Genomic DNA, 12,431 nt, shown 5'->3' on the forward strand with positions numbered 1-12,431 from the left:
TTCTAATATTTTGTCAAGCAAATCATACTGTTCTGGAGTTGCTCTCGTAAATGGCTGCTTCTACGTTTATAAACACAATCAAGCTAATCAGACAGTGGTGGAGAAGGTTCAACACAACTGCAAAAACCATCTCGGCCACCATAAATCAAAGCCTTTTGGGGGAAGATCTAAAGATGGTGACATGGGCTGCACACATGGCCTTGTCGATGTGATTGTTGATGTATTTATATATTACTATAATTATTCATATTTAAATTATAAATAATATTAGATAATATATATCAAAAAGCTCACAAATTTTTTTGTCATTCAGCTGGAATGTCATTACAATTGTGCCTACCTGTTTGATGATGGACTTTAGCCTTGCCATTGCAATGACAGTGACCCACACTGACATGAGCGACCCGAGGAAATCACAAAACTGCAGGACATCATACTCCATGATGCAAAAGACCACAATACCCGGCTGGTCACATGCATGGTAGAACTGTCAGAGAGAGAAAAGGCAGTGAGTGGTCAGACTAACCAGCAGATATATCTATGAAAGAGCGAAGTTTTTTCATGCATGGCTCCAAATTATTGTTAATTTTTAAAAGTTAAAAACAAACTAAAAAAAACAAACATGAAACATAATTCCCACATAGTATTAGAAAACAAATTTGAACAGCTTAGTATTCTATGCACTAAAAAGTTATGTATAAAGGCTTTAGGCACACATTATTGATGGCCCAGTTTAATATGCAACTTCATTTGATACAATTTATGTAGTAGGGGGTCCCTGCTCAACTCTCTTTTAGTTAAGGGGTCCTTGGCCTAAAAAAACATTAAAGATCACTGTTATAGAGGATAGAACATGCACTACTTTGTTAGTTTGGCAGTCACTCACAGTGGAGAAGAACATGGTGAAAATGTAGACTGAAGCTTCCAACAAATAGTGGCTTCGGATGGCGATGGCCACAGGTGGGACGAACATCAGGTTACTGAGACAGAGCAGCAGGGTGGAGAGGAGCTGGAAACTGTAGGAGTAGGCCAAAGAGTTGTCTGTGCATCCCCAGCCATCCCAGCCTAATACACATCCACACACACACACACACACAGTCAGTACTGTACTGTATGACGGTCTAAGAAAGTAGAGATCTAAGAGAGTAGAGAGCTTTTGTGTCTACGGGCTTTATGGGTTAGAAAGAACTGGAGGTAAAGGAGTTTCAACTTTCTAAAAATCTAAACTCTTTAGCTGAATGGATGAGAAGGAGCTCTACTGTTAATGAATTGGGTTGTTTCAAAAGCTCATCCCTTTAGAATTTTCAGTATCTCTTAAAATGGATAAAATATTTATCTTGGCCCTTTCTTAAAAACATCCATTTCTCTGTGAAAAACAATCAAAAACATATCTTTGTGAAGTTGTTTATCTTGTTCGGAGTAGAGGCACCTGGTGTGAACTCCCTCCTATGTTAAAACACCCTCGGTTTGCCACTTGAACTGGATCCTTATCAAGTCGTTGTATTGGATAAGACAGTGAGAATTAAATATTCGTGAGCACTGTTGAACGAAGGGTTTGCAGTGTGAGACAGGCCAAAGGCGAGTGCTGAATGTAAAGCGCCTGCCAGGAAGCAGTTACACATGTGAAGTATGACAATGAATTTATCTGAAGAGAAAGCACTCCCGATAAAAGAAGATCAAAGGCAGGATTTCTAAAAAGCCTTAGAGGACATGCTTTGCTTAGTTTCATAAGCTTGTCTTTTATTGAAAAGCTGTTCGTGATTAAGAGTGTGTTTTATTGGCTTATATTAGAAGATTAATACCAGGCGGCTGTATGACTCATTGGACAGCAGCACATTCAATTTAATCGCTTTCAATTCTGAAAAGAGACCTAGGTCATTCCACCTTGCTCTCTCTCATTTTCTTGTCACTATGCATGATACCAACAAATTAGAAGTTCTTTCTGTGATGACCCAGTTCCTCAGAGAAAGTTGTATCTTATCTTGTATGCAAACAAAGCTTTTGACTGCTGAAAATCAATTCCACTTACTAATTCATGGACATGCTTTATGCTAATTATTAATTACTGATGGATAATTAACGGCATTGTTGAGTATACACCAACTTTATTCATTCATGTATCCACTTCTATCAAGCAACTTGCTTTGTTCTGTTTCCAGGCTTCCATAACTGTGTTTATTAAATTGAAATTTAATTAATAAGTTTGAAAGGCGGACATTCAAATTGAATCAAATTAAGACATACAGAACATGGACATCCTAATTTAAATGTGTTTTACATTTTACATTTAAATTGTGCACAAATTCTAATTGACAAAGAGGGAACAAAGCTCTAATGTGAGCCTGAAAAAGACACTGACAATGACACACATTGCAATATGTTTTATAAGTAAATTGTTACCTGCTTTGCATTCACAAGCAGCATAGAGATAGTTGTTTGTGCGCAGAAGCTTGCACTGCCCATACGTCCCACAGTCATTGATGCATGGAGTCAGGTATGCTCGCATATACACCTCAGCGGTGACATTGGTGCATGCCTCAAATCTGGAAGAGTCACAGACAGGCAGAACGCAGATAGAGGTGAGCAAGAGGAACATCACTGGTAAATTTAGCCAGGATTAAGGTAGAAATGTGCAGTGGTGAACTGCAATGTGTTATTATAAATTAAACTACCCAACAATAAAACGGTCTACAAGTCCAGCTGAAACGTCCACTGCCAAACCTCCCAGATTCAGTCAGTGTGGCTGTAGACTTTGTCTTGTTGTTTTATGTGCTCCAGCACTATGTTGGAGATCAAAAGGTCGTTTTAAGGTCGTCAGAAGTCAGACAACTTTACTCTGTTAAGCTTGTGCAATCTCTAAAAGCATTTACAAAAGTAGTTTTCCACAAATGGTGTCTGTACTTTATAGACCAACAAGGAGTCAGGGTTTTACTGTGATAGTTCAACCTTAATTATCTCAGTTAGGTACCACACTTGGATTTTGTTACAATACTCTGCCTATAATAATATAATAAGACAGACCTCTATTTGTAATTTCAAAACTTTCTTTTTTTGTAGAAAACCGTTTCAACCAAAATACATTTTTATCGGAATTTCATGTACTGATATAAGTTGTTGTTATGCCATGTTATGAGTTAAAACTATGGTGTAGAAACAACTGCACACAAACCTTTATATAATTTGTTAATCTCTGATTGGAAAGAATCTTGCATACTTCTTCTTGCATTGTATCCTTTCTAATTGCTCATTCAATCAAGAGGTAACAAATGTGTTACTTTTTCTTTTCATAGAACCCATCCCTTTAATTGGCACAGCTGCTCACTTCCTAATCCCTAAGTTATAACACTCAACTTGTAGCCTTGAAGAGCACCTATCACTCACAGTACCGCTTTTCTTCTCTAACAAGACCTGATTAATTTAGCATGTGTAAATTTGTGGAAATCTAACACATAGCTACGCAAATGTTTTCCACATTTTCATGCCTCAGCAACGCCTTTCATGTGAGGATGAGACCATGTCCCGTACCATCTGCTATTATTTGTTATTGAAATTCTATTGGAACGCCCAAGAGGCCAGCAACTAAATCTGCTCAATTTCATTCTGTTCACATCTTTGTGTCATTAAGGGATAGGCATTAAAGATTAATCTGCTGAATAGCTAATACGCTACTACAATGCGTTGGCCAACTTAAAGTAACATTTTCCCCTCCTTCTCTTTACAAATATCTCAACTTGAAACAACCCTCAGAAAAAAAGTGTTTACTTATTGCACTCATTTGTGGATTAAACTGTAAATGGAGGTGCAGAGAACAATAGTGATGACAAGATACTTCTATTCAAGGAAAGCCCTTTATTTAAAAACCCCAGATATCTTGTAGGTGCAATGCACTATGGTCTGCTTAGTATACTAAAGAAAAAACAAGTGTACATTTCTTCCTGTATGAACGGTGATCATTTTGTCTAAATTTCCCAATATGCAAATTTGGACTATGAATAATCTTCTTTTTTATAGCTCAAAATCTAACCCTCTTCCATGTCATATGCTAGGTGTGCACCAGAGGCATATGTATGAAGCCAATCCCAAATTAATCAGCTGGGTGACAGATGGGAGAGAATGTGGCTGGATGAGGGAGGCAGCACTGTTTAATCAGTGAGCATGGTGTCTTCATTAGAGCACTGAATTATTAATTTTGGTAAATAGGATTTTTATACAATGATGTTTTTAAGAAATACTAAATGTCTTAGTTTTGCAGTTGTCTTCCTATAATTGACAGCAAATATTGTCTCACAGAGGTTGCTTTGGGGCCAATGGGACAAAGCCAAAGAATTTATTATAAGAGTGTCAAAAATGTGTAAGCTCATAAATTATGTTTTGGAGACTTTATGGATTGTTAATAAATAATAAGAAATGATAAATAATTAACACAATTGTTTCCTTTTTAAAGGTACAAAGGAAATAGTTCAACAATTTGTGAAATCCACTCATTTGCTTTCTTGCCGAGAGCTCCACGAGAAGATAGCTACCACTTTTATTTCTGTATGCTAATATGTCACAAGCAGCTGGCTAACTTAGCGTAGAGAACGAGGAAACAGTTGGCTCTGTCCAAAGGTAAAAAAACACCTACTGGCACCTCTAAAGCTCACTATTAACACTAAATATGTTTACTTTACACATGTTTGTAAGGGAAACCAGCAGAGACTCTAGGACATTAGAGGTTCCAAGTAGTCCGGCTCCTAACCTCTGTAAAACATTAAATTATTGTTTTTATAGTTTGGCTTTGTACAGTTTAAACAAACCAGATATATTGTAACATGTTGATCAATGAGCTTTATAGGTGCTCTTCTGCTGATTCTTACATTTTGACAGTGCTAGCTGTTTCCCCCTGATTCCATTCTTTATGCTAAGCTAATTTAGCTGGTTGCTGGCAGTAGCTTCAAATGTAGTGTAGGCCTCCAGCCATGATAGTAGTACTGGTACTCTAAATCGCGTCAAGAGAGCAAATAAGTGTGTATTATAGATTAAGTGTCAAAAATTTCTTATGTATAATTCTAAATGCAGTTGAGTAAAGTTTTCCAATGAAGCACAGTGTAACCATATAGGGGACATCTTATAGAAATATGGAATTAGTATTGCCTGTCTTACCCATGTTCAGTTGCACATAGAGAGCGCAGACTGAGGTACCAGGTGCCTGTTTGCGGATAGGGAATCCTCAATTTGGTGATATTAACAGAGGCATTCACAGAAAGGAAAAACCCGGCCCCCGATTCTGCAACAGGTGAAATACAGTGATAGAAACGTATTTTAAAACGCTTAAACAGAAAAAATGCATTAACAAGAAGAGGTTACATAAATTTACATGTATTTGCTTTCTGAAATTTTGCAGTTAAAACAGTTGAAATTGTTTAAATAATGGAAAAGTTGAAGTTTAGTCAAAATACAAATACTGAAAGGAGCAGAAATTCAAACGGATATGCTAAAAGAAGTTGAAGTGTCAATTTAGGTGTAAGCAGTGAGGTGATGTTAAAGTATAAGTTGAAATGAAACCCTTGACCACTGTACCACTAAAAGGAATTGAAATGTCAGTCGTGTGTAGGTGATAAATTGAGTTGAATGGTTGGCTGACGTTTAAGCTGAACAGTTGGAGTAAATTGTGTAAATTGTGTTGTGCTAGAAAATGTTTTTGTTGTGAAGACCTAGAAGAGTCTGCCTTATAATTAATTATTATTATATCATTCATTATAATGTGCTAGAATAATATAATGGAATGTACTGTTTATTCATTTGGGGATAAATTGTCAAAGGTAAACTTGACACACCTGATTCACATTTCAATGATGAGTTTTCCCGTAAGAAGAGAGGCATCCCATGGTTCAGGCAGCCAAACACTGTGACATTAGCTCCTTTCAGCGTAGACTGCAGGAGGAAACACAGAAAGCAAATGTCATTCACCCATCCAACCATCAACCAACTGCTGCCATCATGCTGGTGAGCTTACACTGTTCATGATTACTTCAGGTGTCATTTCAGCCGTCAGATAGTAAACTTTAGAACTAACAAATCAAGTGAAACTGCTCTCCCTCTGTCTGCCTGAGGCACCTAAATGAAGATGTTGGCAGTTTATCTCCTTAAAGCATCAATTATACATTAACACGCTCAGGCATAAAAAAAAATAATCCTGGAGAATTATTCAAGCGTTGGGAGCTGCATCTGCTTATACAAATTGGCTCATTCTGCAGATAGGTGAAAGGAGACCACTACAGTCCAATTTGGTGTATAAGTAAAAGGACAACGGGAGTACAAATAGCAGCAATAAATTACTGCATGTGTTCATCAAGTATCAGTGTGCACTCAGGCATCAAATTTGACATTTTATAACTTTCTAAATTCTAATTTATTCACAGTGTCTTTGGGAATAAAGAGCGTTGAAATGTTTTACAATAATTCTGAAAAGTGTCCAACTAAATTACTTAACTTGAAACTGCAGATCAAAATTAGTAAAATCCCCTTTTTTTTTATTAAAAGCTTTGCAGAAGACAAGGCACATTATATTAATTTGCTTTGTGTCCAGAAGAAAATGTGCTTGGAGGTAGGGAGGGATAACTTTAGGCAATTATTTCTTGAATAAATACGATTTCTATAACAACCCCCCCCCCCAGCACAAAATGAGCATAACGTATATGTGCAGGGAGTTGGCAAAGTTGTTGATTAATGTAATGACTCAACAAGCACTTTGCCAGGTGCTGAGATTTCCGGCTTCCTAAACTCGCCATCTGGCCTGGACTCTCTTGGTAGTAAGACTCAATCACGCCCACTGGCATTTCAAGATAGTCCCTCCCCCCTCCTTCCCCCTTTCGTCTCGACTCTGCCCTACAGTTTGAAGATGAAGGATTGAGCGTGAAACACTCATGGATGGATTACCAGATGGACCACAGGAAGCCCAGAGGCTGCAAAGGGATCAGAGGGCCTCCAAACTCAGACTCTTTATGAGAAGTAACTTTTATCAACATTCTTGGTTGGTAAGTCAAAGAGATCAGTAAACATGTTTTTAGTCACGCTAGAAGCTTTGCAATGTCAGCCTCTTGGTTGGCCTGTCCACCACTTTGGTTCAGACTGAAATTTCTTGACAGCTATGAAACGGATTGCTATGACATTAACGACAGATATTTCAGACTTTGGTGATGCTCTGGCTTTCCCTCTGGTGCCAGCCGTTTTCACAGACATTCATGGACCCCAGAGGATGAATCCTCCTGACTTTGGTGAACCCCTGACTTTTCCTTTTGCTCCACTTCGAGGTTGACATTTGGAGATAATAGAAAATAACTTTTAACAACTTTGGTGATGCTCTGAATTTTCCTCATCCACCACCAGCAGGTCAAAGTTTCTTTTATTCTGGGTTATTTCTCAACATCTATTCAATGAATTGGCACATTTGGCACAGACTCATGGTTCTCAGAAAATATTTACTAATGATGATTTTTTTCACATAATATAGCACATACAGTGCAAATCCCGCACAGTAAGCCAAAGATCAGGTGCAGTTTTCAACGAATAGGAAAAGGATGGTCATTGTACACATCTGTGTCCAGGGGTCCCTTGTCTTTAGCTTGCAGAGCAGCTGGGTTCTTGCGATATCACGAGATTATGCAGAAATGCAGGGTCACATACACGCAATCATCTATTCAGGCTTCAAGTAATGCATTTTTGTCCAAACGACAGGCTGATCGGAATTAATTTTTCCCAAACTAATTGCCCCTACCCCCTGGCCCAGATAAATCAACACCTATTTGAAAACTGACCCAAAGGAAAAGTATTTTCTTGTGTTGCGATTCAAAAAATCTTTACATCTTTACATGTTCTTCTGGGCACACAGAAAACTTTTAGTGATGACATCACTGTGCATGAGGAGGAACAGCCAGCCAAAAATTAAAATGGTTTCTGGATTTGTTTTACTCTGTCTTAAGCAATTGAAATTAAGAAAACGGAATGAATAACACAATCCCACTTAGATATGCTAGCAGTTTAGATAAAATTCCTGTAGATTATTGATATATACTGTACCTATTTATATATTGTTCCCTCTCATAAAATCTCAATTATCAAAATAATCTGAAAACATTTCTATTTCAATCCAAAGTTAAGGCCCCCAAAATATAGGCAGGATATAAGATAATTAACAAGCTAAAATAAAATTATTATGGTCTTTTGATTACAGTCATAGTTGCAGTCTCTTCTGAAAAAAACCCTCATGGCATTTACTCTCAGAAACTTAGTCTAAGTGATAAAAACCCAAATTCATTGACACAAAAACATGGTAAAATATTTTTGCCGCCAATTGCTGAACTCAAAATGGTTTACACAGATGAAAGCATGAGGCTGTGTGCTTTCAAATGATGTATAGTTCTTAAGTGAGACTTCAACAGGATGTTATTTGGGCCACTACTATCAATGATGAACATTTTTTTAAGTGGCTAAGCTGAAGCCAGGCTACTGCCACTTTAAAGAGTTTATTTCCTCATACTTCAGCTTAGCTTTAGTCAATACTATATTGTAATTCAGGTTATGTGCATTGTGTTGACACAAATCATTTAAACTCAACCTTCAGAATTAGAATCCATAATATTCTATGGATATATATCTATCTATCTATCTATCTATCTATCTATCTATCTATCTATCTATATATATATATATATATATATATATATATATATATATATATATACTGCTAACTTTGGAGGCTCCAAATGAGTTCCCCTCAAGCTGGATGCTGACCCTGCACCCTGCACCTTTGCTGTCCTGTAACCAGTGATTCAAAAAGGAGTTCAATCATTTCTTAAAATGGCTGTTGCCAGAGCATTGTTGTTGAAATATTGTTCAGTTCTTGTTGTGCTTGCCTCTTTTTTGTTGTGCCCCATTTTAAATCCATGTCTGTAATTTTAAAGTCAATTTTGTTTGAGGATTTATTTATTGCCGTTTCTTGTAAAGCACTTTGTAACATTGTTGTGACCATTGCTACATTAATCACGTTTAATATTGTGATGTATATGCCTGATCCATTATGCAGCTGTTAGTTAGGATTGTGGACCGTGTGTCGCAGAGGCATAATTCAATCAGGAGCGCAATCTTCCAACAGTGCAATGCTCAAGGTTACTGACTGACAGTGGAGGAACTAAGAAAACTAGAAAATAATTATTAATAACAGGACAGATTTCTGACTTTATGTTTCATAAAAATGCTGCAAATGAGAAAAACTTTTGATGAATGCCAGTTAATCTCTGTTGTTTACTCATGTGGCATCTGCTTTGCTAAATTTCCCAGGAGTTACGCTGATGATGTGCCAGGAAAGACACAATGTCAATTATAGCAAGAACATGGACGAAGCTGGCATGTGCACTATATGCTGCACATCCCAGTACCCAAACTAATTAAAAAATCCACTCCATGATGAGTTTTAATTTTGCTCATTGAAATATTAAAATGTCTTTTATTTTGACTCATATTGGTTTTGCAAATATACCAATGCCGCTAAGCAACAGCTAACATGTTAGTTTTTCAGTTCAATATCTAATATTCCTAATCAAATTAAACATTTTACAAATACGTTTTCAGATGAAACCCCAAAATTGACATTTAAGATGAATAAATAAGTAAATGAAAGAATATATAAGCATGGTGACAAATCACAATTTTGCAACAAAAAAGAATAGATAAATAAATGAATGAGCATAGATGAAGCATATTATATTTTGATATATTTGATAATAAATGTGACAATAAATGTGGATGTGAATAAATATTGAAATAAATCTATAAATAAAAAAATACATACATTACACAATACATGTTTTTTATTATTACTATTTATCTATTGTCAATGCCTAATTATTTGTATTATTGTTTGGAAACATTTATATTTATTTATTTATTTGTAATCCATCATTTATTCATTTTTTTTTTATTTGAGCCCGTTGAAACAAACATGTACAAGCTAACAAGGCATACACTGACTAATGCTCATTAGAGTACTTAAAGTTTCTTTCTCTCTACAAGTCCAACCTGAAGAACACTTTGAAAATAAATCTAAAGCGATTCAATTGATCCACAGCCAGTTGAGGTATCAGTGGAAATAGAAGCTATATACATTTCATTCACACTTTCTCACAGAGAGTGATGCAAGGCAGACAAGCAGCTCCTGCTATTGTCTCCTAAAGCCCGGCAAATCTGCCAGAGTCCCCCACTGGCAGCAGCTGACTGGAATCTGCGCCTGTGACAAGCAAGTGACAGATCATCGCCGAGGGGGGATAAATCTGTCCATAGAATAATATAGCATGACAGTCTCTCTGAAGAATACATCTTGTGGCTCATACAGCAACAGCAACCAGGTTTCATCACAGCATATTATCTCTGGCACGTTAATATCAACCAACTATACTACACTTTTGCGGTTTGGGGTAGTGGTTGGAAGGGGTCAGGGTCTATCCCAGGATGAATGAGGCAGGAAAACGCAGGAGATCGCTATTACAGAGCTAACACAGACACACACAGAGGTTCTCCTAACGACTGTAGGATGGAGCACATATAAAGACAAGGACAACATGGAAACTTCACAGAGAAAGGACCAGGGTTCCTATTTAAACCCAAGACGATCTCTCTGTGAGGTGACAGTAAAGCCACTATCCCACTGTGGCGCGACATCAACCAAGCAATTAACCAATAAACCATCACAATAATTACAGTCAAATATTTCCTTTCCTTTAAAGTAAAATATTCCTTTTTTTTTGCTGACATTTTTGGAAATAGGATGTGTACTTTTTTACGGGGGGTTAGATGAGAAGATCGATTATCATCTTTCATCTCTGGGTGTTCAGTGGAGATGAAAGGTGTGTTTTGCCTACCTTATCACAAAGTCTGGAAGCAGGGAGAGACAGCATAAAGTCTGCATGATAACAACTGCATACCTGTCTTTTTTATATGTCAGGCTGAAACATATGATTATTTTCATTCCTTTTTTTATCTGACATTATGTTCTTGATCGAACAATGAAATTGTTTTTTTTCTGTGAAATCTCAGAAAATGGAAATAAAAACTCAAAAAAATCAATATCTAGTATAGTTTAATATCAAATGAGATAAAAACAGAATACATTCACATTTGAGATGGTGAAACCAGTAGATTTTTTGTTGTTTTTTTACTTAAAAAAATGCGTAAATGATTACAAAACAGTTGTTGATTTTTTAAATTGTTTTAAAACTTATCAATTAATTGACTAATCTTCTCAGCTCTTCTTACATATTTGAAGTTTTTTTAGTGACTAATAACACACAGAACACACTGAAAATCTCCAGAGCTGCTTGTGGTGGAGATTGTTTTTTTTAAATTTTAGTGTTGTTGGCTTATTTTTCCTTCTGTTTTCTCATGCCCCTGCCATTTTTGCTAAGCTACAGGTACTGAAGACTAAAAATATCTTTGACCAATAAACGTCTGAATTCAAAGAGATGAAACTGATATCAATCCGAGGAAGACAGCAAGAAAAGCACATTCTTCTTATTTAATATCAGCATAAACGGAAAAATCAAAGATATTTGTGATGGTATTACTGTAGGCTTCATCCTCTAGTTGCTTCAACACTGGCTGGCTTGCTTTCTTTTAGGAGTAAAATGTTCAATCTCCCAGCCTGTAGCTCTCCAGTTTCTCACTCCCTATAGATCTTCAGAGTGACTGCAGGTGCATTCCTAATGCCATTACTACCTGAAGGACAGCCTAACAAAGACGTATCAAATCCTGTTTGGCTGATATTTGCATTTTGTTCACTCTCAATTAGAGACATATGTCACAAGCCCAAAAACTGGTGCACTGTTTCATTGCAAAACCTTTTCAAATTCCACAGAAAAATCTATGACTATACACGCACCAGATTTTCCAGACTAGCTCTGCCAGACACAATTCCCTGCGCTGTTTAATATTTATTTAAGTCATTACTATCCGATCCTTGCAATAGTAAAGCATACATCAGGTCCAACGTCTGTCCAACACCACGTTCAGAATCCTCAAGGTGTGTGGTAACCATTATTTTTTACAATAGTTTGTACATCAATTCAAGTCAATTTAAATTCAATTTTATTTATAGTATCTAATCTAAACCACACTATAATTTACAAAGCCCCAACAATTTAAGTAAATCCCCCAAGAGCAAGCAATTACTGCGTGTGACAGTGGCGAGGAAAAACTCCCTTAGGAAGAAACCTTGGACAGACCCAGGCTCTTTGTAGGCGGTGTCTGATGATGCCGGTTGGGGGTGGGATACACAGTAGTCACAATAAACTACATGCCTACAAATATCTCAAGCAATGTCAAGATATCTAATTTAACGCCTAATCTTGGCACAATCCTTAATTCTTTTGACACATAATTGAAGCTAATTTTACATACCT

General features: G+C 36.7%; 1 protein-coding gene across 1 annotated transcript in view; it reads right to left on the reverse strand.

The window, feature by feature from the left end:
* Window positions 1–12,431, reverse strand: part of tmem8b (transmembrane protein 8B) — a 34,788-nt gene that overhangs the window by 8,467 nt on the left and 13,890 nt on the right. Inside the window, exons 7-11 of the mRNA XM_032515280.1 lie at window positions 5,817–5,913; window positions 5,143–5,266; window positions 2,401–2,543; window positions 887–1,065; window positions 341–487 (exon numbers count right to left, since the gene is read on the reverse strand). Of these exons, the coding sequence (XP_032371171.1) occupies window positions 341–487; window positions 887–1,065; window positions 2,401–2,543; window positions 5,143–5,266; window positions 5,817–5,913 (690 nt within the window). The remainder of the gene's footprint in view (window positions 1–340; window positions 488–886; window positions 1,066–2,400; window positions 2,544–5,142; window positions 5,267–5,816; window positions 5,914–12,431) is intronic.

The sequence above is a fragment of the Etheostoma spectabile genome, chromosome 5 (assembly GCF_008692095.1).
Source record: "Etheostoma spectabile isolate EspeVRDwgs_2016 chromosome 5, UIUC_Espe_1.0, whole genome shotgun sequence".
Classification (NCBI taxonomy): domain Eukaryota; kingdom Metazoa; phylum Chordata; class Actinopteri; order Perciformes; family Percidae; genus Etheostoma; species Etheostoma spectabile.